At 34.6% G+C, this 26,573-nt stretch overlaps 1 protein-coding gene across 5 annotated transcripts in view; it reads right to left on the minus strand.

The window, feature by feature from the left end:
- The window catches only part of LOC123557773 (epidermal growth factor receptor-like), a 122,130-nt gene that overhangs the window by 69,972 nt on the left and 25,585 nt on the right, over nt 1-26,573 (minus strand). For all 5 annotated transcript variants that reach the window (XM_053544130.1, XM_053544131.1, XM_045349459.2 and 2 more), the window contains exons 2-10: nt 24,270-24,382; nt 16,265-16,384; nt 12,711-13,193; nt 10,203-10,286; nt 9,489-9,613; nt 8,008-8,149; nt 5,040-5,147; nt 3,722-3,833; nt 2,753-2,914 (exon numbers count right to left, since the gene is read on the minus strand). In XM_053544130.1, the coding sequence (XP_053400105.1) occupies nt 2,753-2,914; nt 3,722-3,833; nt 5,040-5,147; nt 8,008-8,149; nt 9,489-9,613; nt 10,203-10,286; nt 12,711-13,193; nt 16,265-16,384; nt 24,270-24,375 (1,442 nt within the window). In that variant the 5' untranslated portion in view covers nt 24,376-24,382. The remainder of the gene's footprint in view (nt 1-2,752; nt 2,915-3,721; nt 3,834-5,039; nt 5,148-8,007; nt 8,150-9,488; nt 9,614-10,202; nt 10,287-12,710; nt 13,194-16,264; nt 16,385-24,269; nt 24,383-26,573) is intronic.

Genomic DNA, 26,573 nt, shown 5'->3' on the forward strand with positions numbered 1-26,573 from the left:
GTCCCGCAGGGTTCTTGTGCCGGACCGGTGATCTTTACCCTGTATATATCGGCTCTCAACCGAGTGGTGCAGAAATATCCAGCTGATCTCTATGAATACGCGGACGACCACAAGATTGCGTTAAAACTTCAAGCGGGAAATTCTCAAAATGAGACAACTGTTCTTCAACAACTCGACAGTTGTCTCAATGAAATCATAAAATGGATGACAACATTCAAACTGAAAATGAATCATTCTAAAACTGAAATAATTATGTATTAAACCAGACAACAGTTAGCGAAATTGAACATCACAAGTGTAAACGTTGCTGGGTGTGACGTAAAATGCGTCGATCATGTCAGAGACCTGGGTGTAACTATGACCAATACACTCAACTTTGACCATCACATTCAGAAAAAAATGTCAGATAGCTCATGTGCAGTTACGAAACCTTAGGGCTATACGGAAACATCTCACACAAAAGTCAACTGAATCATTAGTACATGGATTAGTTCATTCTCACATTGACTTCTGCAACAGTTTATTTACAGAAATTCCAGCCTACCGGATCAATAAACTACAACGAGTTCAAAATCATGCCGCTAGAGTGGTCAAGAATGCTTCCTATGAACAACCAAGTGCCGAACTTCTGAAAGAACTACACTGGCTTCCAGTAAAGGTTAGAGTCATGTTCAAAGTCTTTGTAATAGTGATCCGTGTCATCAATGGTACAGCTCCGGTATATCTGAGGGAAATGTTTGTCCCTACTCGACAACGATACAGACTTCGCTCACAAAGTGACACTAACTTTAACATCCCCAGACGGCGAACAAAATTAGCAGACAGATCTATGGCAGTCGTCGGTCCCAAATGGTGGAACGATCTACCTAGCTATCTGAAAAACATTCAGTCTGAAGCCAGCTTTAGATCAAAACTGAAAACACATTTATTTAGGCAGTTTCAAGAACAATGAGTGCAGTCTTGTTAAAATACAAAATATCAGAAGTGGTGTAAAATAGTATTTATACATGTCCGAATCTCTAAATCTAAGTTCTAGAATTCTGTTCATATTTTGTATGTATATATTTTAAATGTGTGTTATGTAATTGTAAAGCACAATAGAATATTTTATAATTTTTGCGCTATATAAATGTCATGTATTTGTATTTGTATTTATATATTTGTTTCATCATAGTTCTGTTTATAGAAGTGTCTAATAAAGTATATATACGTTCATAACGATATTATTGTGGACAAGTTATAAGATTTGCCTCCCTTCTATTATACGTCTCAAAAAGTACAAAGCAACAATTCTCTCCCTGTTAAAGCACAGATTTTGCCTTCTTTGTAGTTTTGTGTCTCGCTGTTTCGACTTTTTTGGCGTCAAACAAGGCTAGAAAACCATAAGATCTTACTATAAGATTACTTTCAATAGTATTAGGGAACGAGAGCCATATCCGTTAATAAAATGGCGATGTTTCGCAGTTGGACATTTAAAGCACTTTTAAATTACAAGAATGGAATCATAAGTTACTTTGTAATGGTTATTTACATGACAATATAAAGTCGTTTGTATTTGCGAGACCTCATCGTAGAGGCAAGGATATAAACCAAAGGTCACTTTTTGTACTTTTAAACCTATCGCACATTAAGTGGTTTATAACCTACAGCAGTCTCATTCCAGAAAGAGGAACACACACTGAACAGAGAAGATGTACTTAATTATTTTCGATTTTTTCTTTCTTATCATTATTTTTATTTGCATATTTGCTATTAGACATCTGTACATGTTTAACAATTTGACTGGCAACCCGAACGATATATATAATCAGAGGGACGGATTGACCAGTTTATCAAATAATTCTAAAAAATCGTTCCAAAATGAAATTCATTTTGTTTTCAATGCCAGAGAAATGAAAATCCGCGTACACTGATCGGTACCATGATTAGGACGGACAGCCACGTGACCTTCTTGTACCACACGAGAAATTCACCCGATCTATGTAACAGTTTTGCTTATAATTTCCTTAATATTGGACTTGTTTTAATAAAATGAAAAGCGTCGAAGACAAGTCCTTTCCTCGATACAAAGCATATGTGATGCACCCTATCAATACTTTCTTCAAACACCGCCAAAATCCATGCGTTCATATTTCCTACGCATTCTGTCCGTGCGTTGGCTTTCATACTAGTTCGGTAACACAATGCCAAGAAAAAATGCCTCGGCAGTTTTATCCTTGAAAGTATATTCTCGGAAAAAACATCGAAATTAAAACAAAGTACCGATCACATATAACACTGAATGACCGTTTTCATTATATGGTATCTCGCGATGACCAGTAAATCATTTCAATGCATGACACACTTACTCTATTGCGTTTTACTCATATAGTATCTATATATGTACAATACGGTGTTAGGTATAGCCAATATGACGTGTATTAGGACTTGATTTCGTTTAGGAACGATAAAGTATTCAATATGTCCGACGTCCTGACTCCTAGCACTTTTTATTATCAATCTGAGTCCAAAGTTTTAGCATATCCTATAATCTATTTAAAAAAAACTTCAGGAGACAAAATTACATTTTCTTTACTATGTAATATGACTACAAATGATTAATCATTACAAAGGAAAAGAAAGAATCGTCTAAAAAAGGCTGACCCAACCAATTTCCCTCATGCTGAATCATCCAATCTGAAAACTGTGCTCAAAGATTCTTCTAACATTTTTCAAAAAATAAAAATCAAATAATGTATAATGGGACACTTACGAAAGATACCGCCCGTGAATTGTTTCCAACCCTGAGAGAAAGGAAAGATCTTTAACTGTTGGAGGTGTCTCTTGTATTGAAAGGAAACCTATTATATCCTTTATATCCCTCAATACTTGTAAATCTTCTACGTTGATTCCTTCAGTTCCCTGATGAGGATCCCTGGAACACAACAAAATAGTCCATTTTGACGGACAGATCCTTCCATGAAAAAGATGTCAAATTTGCTTCTACATTTCACATATTCAGATAATTATATAAATTTGATGGGAACGTTTGCACAAGAATAAATCTCTACGTCTAGAAGTCCAGTAGTCGAAAGCTCTTTGGCGACAGGAACTGTTACAAATGTCCATCAAAACATAATCCGTAATTTGGACCAGTGTCTACATTTACATTACAGCCTTTATACAGCAAACGCTTAAGGAACTATAGAACACCGTCAGTTCTACAAAGTCAGATTCTCTGGTGAGGCTAATTTGTCAAGAAACTGGTCTAATGTATCAACTTACTTGGGATTAAAACCATTACTAAACAAAACAACTAATTTCATTTTTGATTGAAACATTTTCAGGATATTTCAACCTGTGAAGAAAGACGACATTCACAAAAAAAAAACATGTGAAAGGAGACCAAATTCAAATTCAAACAACATTTGTAAACAGGTCACCTTTACATAGCCATAACCTGTGAGGAAAGGTCATCTTCACACATTAAAATTTATATAATAATAAATTGTGAAGAAAGTACACCTTCAGATAACAACCTGTGAAGAAATACTACTTTCACATACCGGCAACCTGAGAAGAAAGATCACCTAATCTCAAAGACAAACCGTGAAGAAAGACATCTTCACATTATGACAACCTGTGAATAAAGTACATCATTTTCTGGTTTTCCCAAGCATGGTCTTTCAACATCACTTTGACTTTGTTTGAGTATGGAGGTGTCATTAACAGTACATCTTACCCTTCAAAAGATACTTTAAGGATCTTCAAGTTTCGTTCCACAACTATACATCCACGGAAATCTTCTAAATTATTACTGTGTAAAAAACCAGATTCAGAAACGCCAGGGCAATCTGAAACGTTAAATTCAGAAATTAACTTTTCTGTTGTCTAACAAGACATCAAGCTTGTAGGAATCAACAGTAAAGCAGATGTATTAGAAAACGTATTAGACAAAAATCATAATACTAAGTGCAAAGGAATATATGTTCTAACAAGCTTAGAATACACATTTAGGCATGATAGATGATGCCTGTACACAAGAACACTTTATCACAAGGTTGGTAAGTCTTAGCAAAAATATATTAATGATCTTTAAACTGTTCTAATACCATTTTTGTTTCTCTTAGAACAATGACATGGTAACAGAAGTCACTTTGTTATCAGATCAATATGCTTGATTTGCATAATTATGTATACTAAATCCATTATATAGAGATGCCGCTGTCAGTATGTCTCTTAGAGTGATTTTAAGTGCCGCGAAAGTGAAAGGAAAGTGAAAAGCAGAAAAAGACGGATATTACACCTGAAGTATCTGCTTTTAAGCCAAAGATATTCTGATGCCATGAAGGGTAGTTGGCAACGGCAATCATAAAACCGACGCATATAATTATTTGATCGACCAATCGCTTGTACTGAAACTTATAGGCAATAACAACTAGAATCATAGCTTAAGTTGCATTAACAGAGATTATCAGCCAATGTGGATCCATATAAGGCCTAATTAAAACTGAGATATTGAACTCACAAACATATTTAACAGACAATCCTCAATTTTTCAGAAGCAAATTAAATATTCTCGACATAATAAATATCAATCTGCTTCAAGTTTTCCTTCTTATATAGAAGAAGAAGTAACAGGTTTTCAGCAGGATCTATTTTGACATTGTATTTTCATCAATCATTTTTTGTCATTTTATAAAGATCAAGTTAGATTTTTTTCCTGAATAAGTGATACGTCATTTTCCAGTAATAAGCGGATTAAATTCTAGCACTTAATAGTGAGAAAAAAAAAAGAACAAAAACAAAATCAGACAAATATGCCCGGTTTACATGTAAATGGAGATCATGTGTTGTAAATGATGTACTGACAAAAATGGCCAAATATCTAAATAATCATCTTCCCATATGTAATTGGGAAGAATAATTTTGCCAATGACCATTGGTTAAACAGTAGCTTGAAGAAAGATTCTCTAGTGGGATTAATAGGTTGTTTTTGTATTATAAACACATGTTAATATTAAGATCAAGTTATGAACTACTAAAAATAAACCACATACATTTCGGACAAGACCCTTCACATTTTTCACAAACGTTTGTGGATTTGTTAACGTGTTTGCCCTCTGGACATTTAATCAGGCAAGCATTATTATCCTTTACCAAGTAATCTGAAAACAAAACACAATTCCATTACATAAAGCTACTCTCATAATGGGGCTGAAGGATTAAAACAGATCTTTGTTAACTAGTTGTCTTTTTATTACAGAAGCTAAAACAGTTACTGTACTTTAAGAAGGTATTTTTTTTACAAGGTAAATAAGCAACATATGTCTAAAACAAAGACATATACTAATATTCCGTTTTCAAAGTAAATTTCCTTCTGTTAAAAGTGGGCTAAAGTAATATTCAGATTAAGGTTTAAATTAGTATCTCTTTACAAAAGCAACTTTCCTACGGTCTAAAGTAATATTTGGCTTAGATTTAAAATAAAATATTCCCAAACAAAATAATATTTCCTTACTAGTTAATTTCATATTGTCTGAAGTAAAATTTGTTTAAGGTTTAAACATATCTTTACTTAAGTAATTTTCCTATGGTCTAAAATAATAATCTGCTTAGGTTTAAAATAATATTCCCAAACAAGTGTAATACTCCTTTATTAAAGTTAATTTTTCTAAGGCCAGAAATATAGTTCCCAATGGACAGAAATAATATACCACAAATTCTAAAGTAAGATTTCCTCAGGTCTAATTTAACATTTCTTCCCTAAATGAAATATACTTTCCCTATGGTCCTAAGTAAGGTCTTATTTCCTATGGTCAAAAGTGATATATATTCCCTAACTAAAGTAATATTCACGGCCCATTTCCTTGACAAAGGTCATTTATTCGAATTCCATAGCAGAATATAATGAAGCACTTTTATGAGGAGCATTTAACTTCTGATACATTTCCATATTACAGAATAGATGACAAAATTTGATGAATATGTAATAAGTAAGAGAACAAACTGATTGGAATCTACACGCAGCACTGTCTAATGAGGTTTCGACACTAACAACAACCTTTTGTATGGTGGCTGATTTCTGCCAGTGTCGTTCTGTCGTTCTGGCGCTCCCGCCTTAACGAAAGAACGATGTTTTCCTCTTTTGGCGTTGTCTCGTTCTGTCGTTCTGGCGCCCCCGCCATAACAAAAGAACGACGTTTTCCTCTTTTGGCGTTGTTTCAATCTCTCGTTCTGGCGCCCCGGCCAAAACGATATAACGAAGAATGTAACGCGACAGAACTAAAGAACGACACTTATAAACGGCGCCCTAAAAAATGTCGTCTTGGCGTTCTTTCGTTCTGGCGCCCCCGCCACAACGACGGAACGAAACAACGCCAAATGTGAAAATATCGTTCTGGCGTCATGGCGCGTTCCGGTAGAGCATTCGCAGTGTTGTCATAATTTTCGTATTTTGCTTAAGCCCATTTTTACTGTTTCATAAATAGATAGATACACTTTTTCACGGAATCCATACAAGTTTTGAAACGGCACCTATCTTTCATATTTCACACTTCATTTCATTCATATCACCCGGTTTTGTTTCAAGCTTAAGCTGAAAATAACAGAGACTTAGCATATGTATCCAGCTATAATACTCATGTTATTCAAATTTGGAAAAAATAAACATACTGATGGAAGTTTTTATCTACTGTTAAATATGTATACGGTTAAATACTTAAAATATCTTAGCCATATTTTTACTCTAAACACAAGTAAATATTTGTTTTATTTAATGCATTCATTCTAGCTTTGATGGAAAAGAATAATATCAGGAAACATGTGGTTATATCCACTCCCTTTGTGAACTACATGTTTAAATATGACGAAAAACTGGGTCATCAATTAGCAGCAAACATAATGAACCTTAAGATACAATTTTCAAAATGACGTTAAATTATATACATAGCATAAACATGATGAAATCGGGTAAGACCACAACACTGCGCATGCTCTACCGGAACACGCCAGAACGCCAGAACGATATTTTCACATTTGGCGTTGTTTCGTTCCGTCGTTGTGGCGGGGGCGCCAGAACGAAAGAACGTCAAGACGACGTTTTTTCAGGGCGCCGTTTATAAGTGTCGTTCTTTCGTTCTGTCGTGTTGCATTCTTCGTTATATCGTTTTGGCGGGGGCGCCAGAACGAGGGATTGAAACAACGCCAAAAGAGGAAAACGTCGTTCTTTCGTTATGGCGGGGGCGCCAGAACGACAGAACGAGACATTGCCAAAAGAGGAAAAAGTCGTTCTTTCGTTATGGCGAGGGCGCCAGAACGACAGAACGACACTGGCAGAAATCAGCCACCATACTTTTGTCAATGAAAGGTCAAAACTTCTTATTGTTTATAATCAGGAACAAGCCCCCTAAATAGTCAAAGCTAATTAAATGACACAAGGAATCTTATCTATTCATCATGTTTACTTTCAATCTGTCATATTTCTGCTCGGTTAAAGGATGACTTATTCAAGGGCATGTAACATTTCCTGCCTAATTCCAAAACATGCTACGTTTCTGCCATTGTCCTTTCTATCAAAAGGGCATGTCACATTTCATTTGTAATAAAAGGTCGTGTCACATTTTCTTCATAATGAAAGGGCATGTCACATTTTGCCTAATTCGAAGGCTTATCACACTTATGCCTATATAACGGCATATCCCTTTGCCAAATTCAAAGGTATGTCACCTTTCTGCCCAATTTAAGGGCATATCCCAGTTTTGCATCATTCAAGGGCAAGTCATGTTTATACATAATTCAAGGACAGGTAAAGAAAATGGGTCTGGATTATTTAAATCAGATGACTATTTGTAAGTGACCTACCTACTAACTATATCATTGGAGTACCATAATAGTGTTCTGAAACCCTGGGTTAAAGTCACAGTCTGCCATTGATTTTTGTTCTATTTTGCCTTTGGTTTCATGTTGAAAGAACACAGGTAAAGGTCATACGGCAACTCTGTTTAGCAAAATACCAAAACGACTTACTTGGACAATCCTTAACGCAGAGAGAACCTACGGAATATCTACCATCTGGATTTTCTACCCACTTTATTTGACTTGAATCAGTTATCCTCAATTGTGGACAAGATGCTTGGCACTCTCCATCATTTTTGAAATTCTTGCATGCCTGAAAAGAAAAAAAAAAATATCAATACATTAAATACGAAATTATTCTAAGTAAAACAGTGAAAGCTTTAACATAACAAAATGCACATACAGTATTATCCTCTATGCCTTGGTAATGTTATCTGTTAAGAATATTTTATTATAATTAAATGCAATTAAGCGGAGTGAGTAAGACTTTATTCGCATATCTTCTATCTTTCTAGTTTTAAGGCCATTTGATGAAGGCAGGTGGAAAAAATCAAATTTACAAATCAGTGAAGTTGGACAAAGAAAGAATCAGTAAACCATGCTCCAAGGCTATAAAACAGGGAGTTTGGAGACCAGTCTTTATTCTTGCATCTGATTGGTTGATTTTGCGACCTGATTTGAAACTGACTAATGACAGGGCAGCATTCTTAAACTGCTCTCAAAACTCAGTTCATAACTGTTGAACCTGGTATGGTAAATTATATCATATCATGTACATTCTTTTTATTTCTCCACTCCTATGGTCAAAAGTGATATATATTCCCTTACTAAAGTAATATTCACGGCCCATTTCCTTGACAAAGGTCATTTATTCGAATTCTTTAGCAGAATATAATGAAGCACTTTTATGAGGTGCACTGAACTTTTATAGACCTATTTCATTAATTCTGCACTTGTTTTTTTCTAATTCTGTTACAGGCCCGATATCCTTTTGCAACAGTTTTTCAGTCACCAGTAGTCAGTTAACACAACCAATGTTTTTTTTTGATGCAGAATTGCTACGCAAATGTTACTGACAAAAAATAAAATAATCGATTTTGTAAATGTTTCATTATAAGGTAGCAGACCCGAACTGACTATCAAAATATATAAAATAACAAGTTTTCGTATACTATCTTGGCATTATTTGGTCATATATGACAATGGCAAGCTGAAATTTCAAACAGAGAATACGTTACCTGTCACTTTAGGTGCACCACTTTAAAAGAAACTAAGCTTTATATTCCGTGTACATGTGTGCGCGTTTGCGTGAGTGCGTGTGCGTGTGCATGCGTGCGCGCGCGTGTGTGTGTTGGGGGTTACTTTTTTATTTTTTGTTTGAGCGTGTGTTTGTTCTGCATATAATGCCATTGTGGGGCAGAGTCAAACATATTTGCTGGTGTGTTAAACATACACTGAAAATATTTTAATTCGGATTGAAACGAATCGTCCCTACCTTTTAAGTTTTACACAAGACCAAACGTAGTTGAATTCCGTAGAAAAGATTAAGTTACTGAATACATCTGATAGAAATGTTGAAGGAAGACAGGCACCATGATGACGTCGACAAAGAAATAATGTTGCAATTCAAGAGAAGTTTGTGATAAACATACCAGACATTGTGTTTTCCGAGGACCGGTACAACCTGCAGCACATTCCGGATGACAACATTGATTTTGAACAGGTCCAAAACATCGACCATCACATGTCTCGCTGCATACCTTCTTGATGTAATTCACTGTAAATGTAAAATAACATGTAAAATCTAAAATTGGAATTCAATGTAATTCTCTGAAAATGTGCGTTATCGTGTAAAAGCTGAAGAGAAATTAAAGTTTGGTTTAATTCACTAAAAATGTGCATAATCATGAATAAACTTACTGAAAATGCGTGGTATCATGCAAAAACTGAAGTAGAAAATCAATGCAGTTCATTGGACAATTGTGATATTATCTAAAAACTGGCGAGAAATTGGAAATCTGAAGTTTGAATGATATTTTTTGTTGTTGTTGTTTTTCTTTTTTCTTTTTCTTTCGTTATCTGCAATTTTCCGGCTGTCAACATTCATTTTCTTAATTTTTGAAAATCTGTATGAACCCTTGGAACAATGAATTTTATTTCTTTCCTAAAGAAGGTATAAAAAACTTTTCTGAAACACTGTGCAATCATTTAATTTCTTGGTTTCGGTCAAAATCGCACTTGGGGATATGAATTCGAGAACTTTGTTTTTAAAGACAAAATTTACTGGAATGCTACTGTAAGTTGACACAACAACGAAGATAAGTGCACCATAAATATCAATTATTTTAAAGTATAGAATTACTTACATCTCTGACACATGTCTGGGGAACTTCCCCAGCAATGATAATGTTTGGTTGCTGGATTATAACAATTTGCTGGACATGATGGACCTGTAATAAACACAATTCAAGACATTCTTTTAAAATATCTGTAAGTTTTGTGGAGTTAATCACTCTTTTTAAGAAGTATTTCATGCATGTACTTATTTCCATCAAAGGTCATGACATTTAATAATAATGAAATATTTTCAAGAATTTTTAAATAAGCTTCTACAAATCCCATTACACACCGGATGAAATATGATGATAAACTAGAGCTATTGTTAATGGTAATTAATTCCCCGAGAAACCAGTTTGATACAGGGAACGTAAAATGTTGTGATCATGACCTTCAAGTAAGACATTGACCTTGGACCAGGTTAATGCTCTGAACGTTGTCTTTGTAAGGCAGATAGCTGATAATAGTTTTATGATAATTTTCCAAGTGGTTTAAACAATATGGAACAGACACCAAATAAAGTTATTTGACCTTTGACAGTCAACTGTCTACTTGACAATGGACCTAACGTTGTAAGATCTACTCTGTGTCTCCTTGAGGGTAATAGTTGATGCTAGTTTTATGACATTCTTCCCAGCGGTTAAGAAGACATGAAGCAGGCAGTACTGCATTATATTGTCTTCGTTTTGTGTAGAGAACTCAGTGAAGCTTTCCGAAAAAGAAAAATTAATTTCTTTTATGGGTGACCCAATATTACAGAGTTAGCCAAGACAAATCCTAGCAGAATTCATCTGAAATGCCCGAGTTAATGCAAGACTCTAAACCGACATTTTTTTGTAAAATGTATTTCTGCTCATTTTCCCTTTCTGTTTTTATCTAATAAGGGAAGCTTAATCAAAGGGTGTGTGTGTGTGTGTGGGGGGGGGGGGGGGGGGCCCAGTTAGGTGTCTGCGCAAAAGGTTGTTTTATTTTCTTTATATTTTATGACAATATACCTACATGTATTAAGTTTCATTCACAAGTGTTACTGTTATCAGTTTTGACTTACTTTTATAGATATTCACATTTAAAGTGGGTGGGGTAATTTGACATGTAATCAGTCAGGAACACAATCTCCGCCGCTTTTTTAAAAATGGTTCAAATTTTTTACCTGGAACTTTCGTGATAAAATAACTATGCAATGGACATTTACACAACATGTTGCGTTTTAAATTGTCTTGAATACTTTTTTCAACATAGAGCCACAAAGTGGCCTAATCAAATTTACTGATTTTCAATGGACAAACTTCACCAAAAATTTAAAACATTTTTTATTAGTTGCGATATTCAGGTGTTATTTTCAGCAGATATTGTAAGCTAAATAAACATTAAAATGACAGTATATCAATACACTCTGACAATTTAAAACGCAACATATTGTGTAAATGTCCATTGCATAGTTATCTTATTATGAAAGTTCCAAGTAAAAAGTTTGAACCATTTTCAAAAAAACGACGGAAATTGTGTTCCTGGCTGGATACATGTCAAATTACCCCACCCACTTTAAATGTGAATTTCTATAAAAGTAAGTCAAAACTGATAACAGTAACACTTGTGAATGAAACTTAATACATGTAGGTATATTGTCATAAAATATAGAGAAAATAAAAAAAACCTTTTGCGCAGACACCTAACTGGGACACCCCCACCCCTTTCCTTTTGGAATGAATTGCCTTGGATTAAACATCACAGACAATTTTTTCTTGATTTCTTTCTGAATAAAGACTGTTTCAGTCGGAATAAGTCTGCCGCTTTTATTGAACTTTGTCACAATTTTGTGTCTAGTACAGTGTGACTGTATAGCTTTAATGGTGGATGAGGAACGAGGTATGACTATGGTCATTATTTTCCAGCTGATTACATCTAAAGCGAAGTAATGTGAGACATGAGACTCTAAAGTTGTCAATCCTGAGGTAACTGTAGATGATGAGAGAGTCCTCAAATTTCAAGTCCATTTTATAACGTTATTTAGGAATTATTTAAATGATAACATTTTCATTTGTAATCATATTCAATCTTCAGAGGATTAATACCAAATGCAAGTTTAATATATTATCAAACATGAACTATTTATTCCTGGAATATTTTTCAGCTTTCTTTTTAGATAGACATGTTTTCCTTGTTTTACATTTATATCTTTGTATTAAAAAGTTCAAAGTTTAAAATCTTTCCAAATCAAATGTAGAAGACATTCTAAATAGTGGCATAGTTACTTCGAAAGGTTTATTATTTTCACAAATTCTTCACTCTGAAATCTGAAGCCTCTGCCATCAAGTGTTTAAGGTTGCGATCTTCGAATAACTTGCCATCATGCCTATGGATTTCAAACCTTAACTTGGGGTTTAGGATACCCTCATGTGAAGCAGCAATCTAGCTGGATAACAGAAAGTTGGCAGTTCTACCCATGTGCTTTTTCGGCATTCAAAGTAATGTATGCATTGATATGACGGTTTAAAACAAACAAATTCAGTCTGAAATCTCACAATATGTATACTTACACGATCGTCTATAATGTATAGGGTCTAAACCAATTGTGACCTCTGAGTTTGGACCGATGTCACCCCACAATATCGTAATCAGAAAACATAACAAATTATTGTTCCGAACATACACCTGGCCCTTGACAATTTCCATTAAACTTTTAAACTGAAGTTCCAACAGGCCTTGCGAGATATTTTTCGGGTTATAGTTCAGAGCGATGTACATACTGAAATGACCAATTCTAAAGGGGAATAACTCATTTCCTCGAATAATCCTCAGATTTGTAAGATTTAGGTAGTTGGAGTACACATTCACAATCAACAAATATCCATCAATTTCTTCGATATCTTTGAGAAATCCCAGGTCGTAGCTCCCCTCTAAACTGGTGATTTCAAGGTTTCCATCGACATATGAACAATTTGTGTAACGGTTTTTGTACTGGAGATACTGGTGGTTGAAATCTCCATGTCGTACCAAACCTTCTGATGATCCTCTGCAAACTGGGGAATGTAAAAAATAAAATTAGAAAAATGAATCGTACCAGTTTAAAGCAAAACAATGAAAACTTAAACAACAGACCTGATCAACAATAAATTTTCAAACGATCAATGTCCCTACATAAAATGATCTCTGTAAGATAAGATCACCGTACAATTATGTTTAACACGTTGATTGAAACTTATCGCATAGGGCGGCAATTTTCCTTTGATCTTTGCAGCATGTTATACCTAGTAACACACATTATTACTACAAAACTGTGCTGATATCTTACAAAACTGTTGCGATATATATCAACACGGAAATCTCTATGGAGTTTCATAAGAAAAAAAGTGTTCCGATATATATCAGCACAGTAAAACTGTTCCGATATATATCGGAACACTTTTTCTCTATTGAGGTCCTATCAAGGGAGTATAATTTTTTCCTTTCAAAGAAAAGATGATTTTAGCTCCAATTTACAGTTCACAGAGAAAGAATTGTCACAAACACCTATATTTATAAAGTAAAAGAATAAATAAACTAGAATATTTCAAAAACTTGATAGTTATTGCCAAATTCAAAAATACATGAAATATATGAAATTCTGAGATTTCTCAAATGTTTCTTTTTCTTTGATTTTTTTTACAAACAAAACAACAAGTTTTACAATATGTCTGGCCAATGAAATGCAAAGATTTAAAACCAATGCAGAAATTTGTTGGGTACTTTTATCTGGGGAACACATTTTCTAAAACAGAAGTTTTAGTGTTTCAGTCAGCGAGGCGCAGAAAGGGAATCAAAATAGTAAAAAATAATAATAAACAAATTTAAATGAAAATAATATATAAATTTTAATGATAAAAGGGAAAAAAAGTGTTCCGATATATATACAGAAAGGGAATCAAAATAGTAAAAATAATAATAAACAAATTTAAATGAAAATAATATATAAATTTTAATGATAAACTATGCGATAAAACAGTTATAATATGTAGTGCTCGTGTGTTACCAGGATATATCAGAGCTAGGGGTACATCTCGTTATTTTTCTCTTCACATATCTGTCTCGGCCTACCGGCCTCGACGATATGTGCAGAGAAAAATACCCTCGATGTACCCCTAGCTCTGATATATCCTGGTAACACACTCTCACACATACTATAACTATTACATATTTTCCACCTAAAATGACAATCAGCTAACATTAATTGGCATTAATACGTTTTTAACAATGGTACAAACTAGCCTAAAATAATTAATTCTATGTTTGTATGTGCTGAGCATGCAATCACATCATGTGAAAATTATAAGGAAAATGCTACTGAAAATAAAGCAAATCTGTCTCCTTTTCTTTAAATTTGCACGTTATTTTTCTTAAATCAAAACATAAAACTTGATAGTCAGAAGCAATAAAACCTAAACACCTACTACTCCTGCATTTTCTTACATTTAACATGTGGACCCATTTAAAATGGCAACTAGGTATTTGGCATTTTTCATACCAACCAGGGAATGCCAAATTTGCATACAGACAATACAAAGTTATGCTGAATTTCTGGTGTTGACTACCTTTATTATCCAGTTACATCCTATTTCTCCATTTTTAAGGTAGTTCTGCACGTTTGGATGATTATATATTTCTTTCAATGTAGAACTTGTTTAAACGATAATTTTTCAAAACTTCAGAATAGACTTAAAAACTCTGCAAATTAGAAAGATAGGATCTTGTGCTCAATTGTTTGCTACTGGTTAGCGACCAAGAATTTCGGACGATTCAGAAAACCGGACAGTCGCGTAAACGCTTATTTCGGCGTTCTTTTTGATAATTTTTTTGACAGGTAAACAGACGCTTGCTTTATGAGCAACATCCACTGCAACGATTGCAAATCAGTCAGTAAAACTTTTGGAAGAATTGGAATATTTACATTTTTTCGCGAAACATTGTGACAGTTCCCGCTGGGAGAAGTTACACGTGCTTTCAGTGCGCATACACATACCTAGTTTGAGGTCCCAACATTATTCATCTATCCAATCTGCTAAATGCAGAGAGAAAATTCAGTGTTTTAAAATAATCAAAATGGGTAGATAGTGCCAGACTTAAATACATTTTCCAAAAGATAATGGCCATTATTTATTTCTTAAGTATTTTTTAGAATGAAAAAGATAAATTTAATATGAAGGATCACCTAAAATCGATCAAATGGACAATTTTAAGCCAAAAGTCACTGAGGTAGCCTCTAATATTGGTTGATTTTTTTTTGAAAAGGGTTTCCGCACAGTTTCCTACTGTCCGATTTCTGGGTCCTGCAACACGCTAGAAACGTTAAATTTACATAGTATTACCCTCTTTCGGGCCTCAATGAGGTGTTTAATTTATTTTTAGATAAAAAAAACAAATTCGCGTTTTGTGGTTTTGTGACGCCGAAGAATTAAACTTGATCCTATATTAAAAATGAAAATATGAGAGCTGAAAAGGTGGTAAAATTGACCGAATCTGGGTCGCCAACCAGTAGACTGATTTGAAAAATATGGACCTACAAGTTTTCATAATGGGCGTCTATGGGAAAATCACAACTTTGATATACTTTTCGTTAACAGAGTATATTTTCAACACTGTAGATTTTAATGTCACTTCTCACAGTTGTAAATAAGAATATGGTCTACAATATGGTGAATTAAAATGTATAGGATTGTGTGCTTGTTTTTGAGATATTTGCCCATGATTAAAGAGACCCGCCCATTTCATGCAGCTTTTAAGTCATTAGATGTTTTATAAAATATTTTGCTATTTTTGAAAGAGTGTATCGTTGCCGTTTTAATAAATTAACTTACGGACTGCCATTAATTCATAAGACAATTTTTATTTTTATACACCGTGCCCAGAATTTATTTCATGTTATCCGGATAAATGGCGTTACTCCATTACTTCCGGTTTATCAAACGTATAGAACTACATTGAGTTTAGAAGATGCACTTCCTATTTCTCAAACAAAATTGCTGACAGATTCAAATGACTACTAGATTTTACATCTACTGATGGTAAAAAAGTACTGCTTTGTTGGGAAATAATAAGTTCTAAATATAAAACTTACTTTTCTTACAAACACCATTGTTGTCATAGAAAAAAGATTTATCACAGGCACACTTTTTGTACAGACAGACAAACCCTAGCTGACAGTCACTGTTCACGTCACATGCTGCCCCATATGCTCCTGAAATATACAAAAATATCTACTTTTAGAATAAATTACCATGAACTTTTGCATGTGATCATGACCCTTTACCTTTCATTCCTTGTGCCAATTTACTACTGCTACAAATACATGCTGATTTAAGAATAAGTAACCTAGAACTTTTGAAATTTACGACCTTGAAATCTGATGCTAAAATAGGTCTGCTTACTATTTAAAAAAGATATTTCCTGTTATTATTCCTGTCCTCTTGACCCTTCACCTTTTTTTGGTGTAAACGTACATATGTACTACAGCTACCATTACATGCTAACTTTAGAATATTATGCTACAGATCAAGTTTAATGAAGATCCATAAAGCAGATATTTAAGAACAAGAATGATAATGAGCGGATTATGTACACCAAGTTTCATTTGAACTAGATGAAAGCCGAAGTTAAATACTCAAGAAAGTGAGACCGACTGATGGAAGGGTAACTGAATGACAATAAAGGAATATCTGCCTCCAGAGTCTTTGACACCGGAGAAGGGTTGAGAGCTGCGGAGTGAAGCTGCATGATCACATAAGCTCTCTTACTTTGAAAACTAATAAAATAACAATTGTAATCTAATTTTATTAATGCTCCCACTCTCAGTCTCAGAAATTTATTGCCATTTAATCAACATTTATTGTATAAACATCAACTTTACAAAAGATGTGTAATTTCCTAAAGCTCAATAACATGGGTCTGAGCTAATCTTACTGTGTAAGGAGACCAGACACAGAATGCGGGCTTGCAATTGTCCAATTTCAAAAATGAGTTTTGTATCATCCAATCAGATGCTGGAGTTTTGAGACTCATCCTATATTATGTCTTAACTCGGCCAGACTGAGACAGATAAAAGACCAGAATCAAAACTCCTGGAATTCAATGGTTGTTTCTGAGCACAAGTTTGAAACTGGCAAATAGCAAGTTTCTATTCCAACACTCGTCTTGGACCATGAAACCAGTCCCAAATGCCTTTGTCCGATTAAAGAACACTACAGGAGAATCAATGGTATTTATAAGAGACTCATTTTCATGATACATTTGTATTCCATAGCATTAATTCAATCCCAGTGAACAAAGCAATTCCATTTAAAAGTTGACAATGAGCTCAAAACGAAAAGTGTGCCAGTTAGTATTTTATCTAGTTGCGTATTGTCACGTTTTCCCGCAGTTGTTTCAGTGACTCATAATATATGCCTTAGCCAGTTAACCAAACGACTTGCAAGTGTTTCCCATCCTGTTCTCCACAAGTAACTTAAAAACTTCTCAATATGAATCACAAGCTAAGTAATTAGTTCTAAAATGCCAAACATCGCAAATTCAAACGTATCACCTTTTTGCACAGAAGGTTTGTTCCCTACTTATTAAACATGGGTGTATTACAAAAACAAGTGATTTCACAGCATGTTAACTGGAAGGTGTTTTATTCTTTCTTCTCAAAAACATATGTCTCCCCCCTATGTATACCTTTAGCTCTGGCGGCCAATTTGTGCAGCAAAGGGGAACGTGTCGGCGATATGCACAACTAGGCTTGGTACTGATCACTCCTGTCAAGTTTTGTCGAAATCCGGCCAATAGTTTGAACTGCGAAAGCCGGACAAGATTTTAAGCTCTGGTGGCCATTTTGTGCAGCGAAGCGGAACGTGCCAGCGATATGTACAAGTATTGTTGGTACAGATTACTCCTGTGTAGTTTCGTCGAAATCCAGCCAGCAGTTTGACCTGTGAAAGCCTGACAAGATTTTTCTATTTTCAGCTCTGGCGGCCATTTTTTTGCAGCGAAGCAGAACGTGCTGCACAACTAGGTTTGATGATGTTTTGTCGAAATCCAGCCAGCAGTTTGACCTGTGCGAGCCGGACAATATTTTTTCCGTTTTTAGCTCTGGCGGCCATTTTGTGCAGCGAAGCGGAAAGTGCCAGAAATATGCACAACTAGGCTTAGCACTGATCACTCCTTGAAGTTTTGTCAAAATCCGGCCAGCAGTTTGACCTGTGAAAGCCGGACAAGATTTTGCTACTTTTAGCTCTTGCGGCCATTTTGTGCACGTCGGCGATATGCATAACTACGCTTTGTACTGATCACTCCTACGAAGTTTCGTCGAAATCCAGCCAGTAGTTTGACCTGTGAAAGCTAGACAAGATTTTTCTAGATTTTTAATTCTGGCGGCCATTTTGTGCAACAAAGGGGAACATGCCGGCGATATACACAACTAGGCTTGGTACTGAATATTCCTGTGATGTTTTATCGAAATCCAGCCGGCAGTTTGACCTGTGAAAGCCTGACAAGATTTTTTCTATTTTTAGCTCTGTCGGCCATTTTGTGCAGCGAAGCAGAACGTGCCGGCAATATGCACAACTAGGTTTGGTACTGATCAATCCTGTGATGTTTTGTCGAAATCCAGCCAGCAGTTTGACCTGTGCGAGCCGGACAATATTTTTTCCGTTTTTAGCTCTGGCGGCTATTTTGTGCAGCGAAGCGGAACGTGCCAGAAATATGCACAACTAGGCTTAGCATTGATCACTCCTTGAAGTTTTGTCAAAATCCGGCCAGCAGTTTGACCTGTGAAAGCCGGACACGATTTTGCTATTTTTAGCTCTTGTGGCCATTCTGTGCACGTCGGCGATATGCATAACTAGGCTTTGTACTGATCACTCCTACGAAGTTTCGTCGGAATCCAGCCAGTAGTTTGACCTGTGAAAGCTAGACAAGATTTTTCTAGATTTTTAATTCTGGCGGCCATTTTGTGCAACGAAGGGGAACATGCCGGCGATATACACTACTAGGCTTGGTACTGATCATTCCTATGAAGTCTTGTCGAAATCCGGCCAGCAGCTCAACCTGTGAAAACCGGACAAGCTTAATGCAGACGGACGGTCCACTACTTTCGTTTAGTGGGCAAACAGCCATTTTTAAGGGGCCAACAAGGGTCAACAATGGCCCCCAATAATCTGCTGATCGACCAAAATGACCCCTTAAGGGTCTTCCCCCCTAGTTTCGGACATATTGTGTAATGGGCCATTTCTTGAAAACACATTTTTTACCTTCCCTGAGGCCCTGTGACTCATTTACAGCAAAAAACAAAGGGCCATGACCCCTTGTTTATAAACGGCCCTCTAGTCACCTCTTGGCTACTAAAATGGCCCGTTATCCCAGTTTAGAGGCACGGACGAATGGACGGAAGGACGGCAAAGGCAAAAACAATATGTGTCCCTCATGTATAGGGGAGACATAATAATTCAATGCAAACAATTCTTTGTATCTATTACTGCATCATAAAGCTGGTACTATTTTGCTTAGAATTTGTAAGCACTTATTACTTACGACTTCGATATATTGTATTGTATAATTTCCCATTTTTAAACGTTTGATTGTGGATTGTCTCTCCTTCATTTCTTACAATCTTTAATTGCTAATTACCTTACTTCTATTTATTACAATTATTTATTACTCCTTACCTCCCTTTCACTTTTATTAACATAATTTATTGCTGGGTTCCTCCCTTTCATTTTTCATTATCATTTTTCATGTATATTTTTCAGAATTTGTTTAGTAAATTTGAAAGATTGTTTTTCAGAGTAATTATTTAAACTAAAATAACCCTTTGCAACACTTAGATACTTTTGTTACGTCAAAGGGTAACAATTGCTTGTAAGAGTAAGTAAAAGTAACAGAAAAACAAACCAGCAACTATTAACAGTAACAAAATTTTATTTATAAAAGTAACAATTCAAATACCTTAAAAATGTCAAATAGCCGTAAAATCCAATCTTCTGAGTTAGAATAGTCCAAATCCTGCCCTGGTCAAATTGCAATCCAAATAGTAATAATTCCAATTTATCCACAAAACAAAACTGTATGTTAGTACACTGACGAGATATTAAAACGCAACAAACATACGCCTGAATATATTTTTACTACAAAAAGCATCACCTTGAAATGTTCAGCACATACGCACCTCGATACTCTATCCCCATTGTGTTTAAATATAATCAGCACAACTGACTGTAAAACTAAGGAATGATCAGTACCAAAAAAAAAGCAAAGAAAATATCAAACAGGGAATGCCATGTTCTAAAAACGCAGCCTCCCCGCAGCCACACACACACACACGCACGCACGCACGCAAGCACTCGCATATAAAGCAAACACTCGAGGACAAAACGAACAAATAAAGGAACACAGTGGGGCACCGCCTTGGAACGATCAGTGGCAAAAACACCACTGCGGAGCTTAAACCGGTTTATGGTGCGCATCCAACCTCACTCTTACCCCCACCATGTTCCAAAGACACGGGGCAGTGTAAATAAAAGTAATCCCCGCCAGGTGAATCTCTAACACACGTAATGGAAACAAAAAGGCATGGCATGAAAAACACAAAAATGCTCCTGTATGAATATATATAAAAGCAAACCTTAAGAACCTAAAACGTATATACTCAATGTCTTTGCAGAAGACAGTGCAACAAGAGAAACACTTTAAGGGCCCGCCGAAACAGGCCGTAAGACAGGTCTTAAAACAGTTAAGTCCTGCTGGGATTTAAAAACTGCTTATCATAGAGTCCTCTCCCTCTTCCGTCAGATACAGTCAAAGAGGGAAGCGTAGTGTCCAACTGTAAACGGGTTGAAAACTAAACATGCGGTATGCCTCAAAACATATTGGTCATAATCCCTTTAATAAAACGTTTTATAATACTACCAAAATACAGTTGGAAAATTACCATGACCAAATATCTTTCGAAGTTTGTAAACCACATCACCATAAAACGGGTTTTGAGATACCTTCTCGCAGAAGTGTCTTTAAATTACTATTGAATTTTAAAACTAAATCAAAATTACGATAGTAAAATTTAGCAAAATATTTACGCAATTTGTAATAACGGTAGCCTTGCTGAAGAAGTTTACTTGTAATATATTGATTGCGTTCATTGAAATCCTTGACATGACTACATGCTCTGGCAAACCGAATTAATTGAGAAATATATACCCAATAAGATGTAGCCTGAGGTAAATCCCCATCCAAATGGGGAAAATTCACAATACTAAAATTAAAATCACCCCTTTTGTCATAAATGTTGGTATGTATAAAATTATCATAAATAGAGAGATGTAAATCTAAAAACAAAGCATCAGTATCCGAATTGTTAGTTTTAATTAACTGAAGCTCCCTAGGATAAATAGTATCCACCAACTGACCAGAAACGGATTATCCATATTAAGAATATCATCTAGATAGCGTGATGTATTATTAAATGCAGATATAATGTCTGCCTGCGTATCTGGAGAAAGGCTCAACATAAAGTCTCTTTCAAACCAATATATAAACAAATCTGCGACATAGGGTGCACAATTTGTTCCTATGGGAAATACCAATTACTTGTCCAAAAACTGCAATGCCAAATCTTATGTGAATGCTGTTCCATAAAAAGGAAAGGGCTTTACAAACTTCGTCACAGGTCCACATTGTATAATGTTTAATGACACTGCTAGTAAAAAAAAAAGCTTTATCAAAAGCCTAGTTGTGTATGTGAACATTTCAAGGGGGTGCTTTTTGTAGTAAAAATTAAATTCTGGCATATGTTTTTTTGCGTTTTCATATCTCTACACTGTATATCCAAAGATTATAAATCCTCTCTTCAAATATAACTTTTTAATTCCTTAATTTTAAAGTAAATCCTTCAAATGTTAAATTTCCAAACTGGTAATATTTTGTTATTAAGAAATACAGGATAGTTTTCAATCATAACATAATTTTAGGTTCTAGTCTGTCCTAAAACAACTCCATAGCCCTCAATTTCTGTTACGTTAAAGGGTAACAATTGCTTGTTACAGTAAGTAAAAGTAACAGAAAAACAAACCAGCAACTATTAAAAATAACAAAACTTAACAATCCTCTCAGAAAACAGGGCAATAATATGTACATGTAATTTCATGTTGTCCATTAAATATGTTATTACGAGGCACATAAGGATGTGGCAGTTCGACTAATTTTAATTGCTTTTTTTTGCATTGAGAAAATCACTTTCGCTGTGAATTTCCAGGTTTTAGTTACATTCATTGAGAAAATGAATACATGCATGTAATGCTTAATAGCATTTTATAAGCGCATATTCAGAGTGTATCTTTCTTATATGTAACATAACATTTCAATATTTTTTTTTATTTATTTATTTATTTATTTTTTTTTTTTTTTTGGTAAGAAGGCATGTTATACTAACTAGCTATGTAAGTATGGTTTTTATATCAATGAAATTCTCTAAAGTACTGAAAATAAGGTGTCAATATCATATTGTTTATATGAAATAAAGAAGGAACTGAACTAGTATATTGTCACCCAAGGAAGGGCATTAACTATAGCTTTCTTAAGATCCTGTCGTTATTAACACTTAAATAGGAGAATACTTGAGTATCTGAAAAATTTTAATTATAAAATATTGTCATTTGATACAACAACAATTCCGCTGTAAGGCATAGAGGCAATTGGCCAAGAAGGAGAAAATGAGACAAATCTGAGAGAGGATCATACAAGGACATTATAGACCTGAAGTTTGGCAAAGATCTACCATGAAGAACATGAAGAAGAAGTAGTTTCAATTTTGTTTCTACTTTAAGCTCCAGCAGCTCCTAAACTTGAGAGATCCATACATGGATGCTAAAGGGCAAGTTTGGTGAAATTCTAACCATTAATAACAGAAGAGATGATATATATAAGCAAAACTGTTGATGCAGGATGGTGCAGACTGGACCATCCACTAACATCTCTTCCTGAACAAAGTTGAGTTAGGTTACACCTTTTAAAGCATTATGAAACTGTAACAGAACTTTTTTCTTTTGTCCTACACATGACATATTTTTATTTATGTCTGTGATTATTTTTTTACCTAATTAAAACTGTTTTGCTAAGTAAATGGGACATTCAAAATTCATTGTTTTGTGTTGTTTTAACAATGTAGTTGTAGCAATGTCGTTCATTTTACACAAGTTTTGTGGTGCATAACAAAGTTTATATAAACGATGGATGCTTCAAGTTTTATGAATTTTACACATTAACAATGACACAGGAATGTAATATTTTATGGTTAAGGTATTTTGAAATAAATTGAATTGATAGGTTTTTGAAAGTCTGGACAAGAAACCTTGGAATTATAACACTTTACGAACCACTAGACTCAGTGAGTGGTTAATTCAATAAATGTGCTCTGAGAATCAACCTATCACATATTAAAGTTCTTTAAAGACGGGCGGGACGTATGTTCTCCATGACGATTTGACAAAAGACATTGTGTCTAAAATCATTTGTCCTCCACCTCTGATTCATGTGGAGAAGTTGGCAGTTACTTGCGGAGAACAGATTTGTACTGGTACAGAATTTAGGAACAATGTTTAGGATACCTGTCCGCCGTTACATAACCGTAACACTGTTAAAACGGCTTTCAACCCAAAACAAGCAAACAAACAAATCTTTAAAGACTTCTCTTCAAACTTAGCTGTATCATAATGAACCCTAGGGATTTAACTTATGAAACAATTCCAGGAAAACTGACTTTAAAGACCAATCTAGGAATGAAGACCTGTCATTGGTAAATCTCAAAAGTATGGTCAGAAACAACCACTCAGAAGCTTGAACTTCGTGACTGATCTCCAAACGAAATTGTTTCATCTGGCTCGAGACTGGTCTCCAAACTAAATTGTTTCACCTGGTTAGAGACTGGTCCCCAAACTAAATTGTTTCATCTGAATCGAGACTGGTCTCCAAACAAGTGTTTCACTTGGTTCGAGAATGGTCTCAAAACTAAATTGTTTCACCTGGTCCGAGATTGGTCTCCAAACTAAATTGTTTTACCTAGGACTGGAATTGGTAATGTACGACTTATAGCTTACCTTCTTTTCCTTCAACCTGCAGACAACATATTGTAATAATGGCGCCAATCAGAGTCCAGCTTGGACACATTTGACCAATCATATTCAAATATGATTTCAACCTCATTAACTACCTGAAAAGAGATGGCAAAAATGATACTGTAAATTTCAGTGTGTGCATGTGTATGGGTACATGTAATGATGTAAACCCTTCAGGTATAATAAACAAATAAAAAATTTGGAGAAACAAATCTTTCTTCAAAATAAAATGGATTTGTTTTGAACATCCCTGAAAGTGAAGCCTCATCAAAAAATCAAAACTGAGATTTTTTGTGAGCCTGCTCAATGAGAAACCAATCAAATGGTCTTATCCCATCATTATATGAAAGGAAATAATGTTACAAAATAAAGCTGAAACTACAAAAAAATATTCCAAAGTAGGAAGTTTGATTACAAGGAACATTAATGTATCCCTGCCAGACATTTGGCCGATATCTATTCTTCATGTTGGTAGATATTTCAATTACAAAACACTGAGTTAACAATGCAACAGATTTAACAAAATTTTATAATTCTAATAATATTTACAGTTGTAAAACTGTGAAAAAGAGAAAACATATCTATCCAAAATAATTGTATCGATGTCCTTAAAATAAAGTGAGTACCATGTCAGACTTTAAAAACTTACAGAGGTAAAGAGTTCAAGTCTTGTTGAACTGAAACTTGTCTGTAACTCAGTACATGACAATAAGTATCAGCTTTTCCATACAGTGACTCAAATGTATAACTATATGCATAGACTAAAGAAAATATAACACTGCAAAGAGATACTCCAGTAAATCGTTTGTTAGATTTCATACAAAAAGAATATACCGGACACACTAACTTTAAAATTAAGAAATATAGCCTGACTATCAATATGTATGTGTAGTATAGGTATATCACCGTCAAATCTGATAATTTTTTTTAACATAGGTGAGGCATTTATCGCGCATGCCTTTGTCACAACTTTATATATTAGATCCCTATAAAATAGCAATCCATAATATTCACGTCCTAGATATTAAAGAAAATGTAGTTCTTATGGTGACACTGAATAGAATTTCTACCTGATATTTATACTGCTATTAAAGAGAATTCCTATAGTTTTATTCCTTTGATAGAATTTTTTCAAATCCACATATATATGATAGGAAATTTCGTGCTGAAAACAATGAACAAATAAAAACAATGGGTCACCAGGCTTGTTTTTGTGAAAAATTGTTTTGAACACACCTACTGTTGCTGAAACTGCCAGCGATCAACATTTTCATAATTTTCTGCTTTTTTATAAATACCAACCAAAATATACATCAAGACAGCACAATAAGGTTGATTCTTTTTACAGATTTCATTATATACTTATTAGATATCATAGTAATATTTGTAATACTATATCCTTACAATAATGGGTACAAATGAAGCATAAATCTTGTTTCCTATTCACTTTCGTGAACTATTTTCAATAAAAATAACCATAGTGAAGAATCTTTTTTTTATAATTTTGAAGAAAAAAAAAACTGTTTCATAGAATTCTTTCCTATTTTCTTGTGTATGAATAATTGTATTGTGAGAATGAAAATGGCTAAAAATATATGAGTCACCAGGCTAAATTTTATGTAATTTCTCTGATGTTAACTGCTTTGAGAAATAACAGACCGGATTGTTAATTCCAGAGTAATCTTCTTGTAGCAATACCCCACCAGCACCAATATCACTAGCATTTACTGCTAACTTAAATGCTTTTTTTTTCAAACTCTGGTGCCGAAAGAACTGGATCACACTTTAGTATGGCCTTCAATTTTTCAAACGATTTTTGACATTTGTCATTCCTGATAAATTTGGACATTTTAGTAAGTAAATTGGTTAAGGGTTCAGCAATTAAAGAAATCTGTTGACAAAATTTTCTATGACATGTAGCCATACCGAGAAAACGCATAAGCTGTCTTTTATTGGTTGGAACTGGAAAATCAGAGATTGATTCAAACTTAGCATTAGTAGAATTTACTTGACCCTGTCCCACAACATCACCTAAGAAGCTAACACAAACTTTACAAAATTCACTCTTTGAATTGATTGTCAACTTTGCTTCACTGACTCTTTTGAAGAAATCCTTGTCATCTACTCTAGGTATTAGAAATGAATCTCTTTTTTTTTGTGACGCTGTTAACTTTCCCAGATTCTGCACACAACCGACAAGATTTGTAAGGTTTTGGAACAAGACTACATGGAGAACTCCAGTAACTGTTACTTGGTTCAATAAAATCATTATCCAACAAATATTTA

This window comes from Mercenaria mercenaria, chromosome 5, assembly GCF_021730395.1.
Source record: "Mercenaria mercenaria strain notata chromosome 5, MADL_Memer_1, whole genome shotgun sequence".
NCBI lineage: Eukaryota > Metazoa > Mollusca > Bivalvia > Venerida > Veneridae > Mercenaria > Mercenaria mercenaria.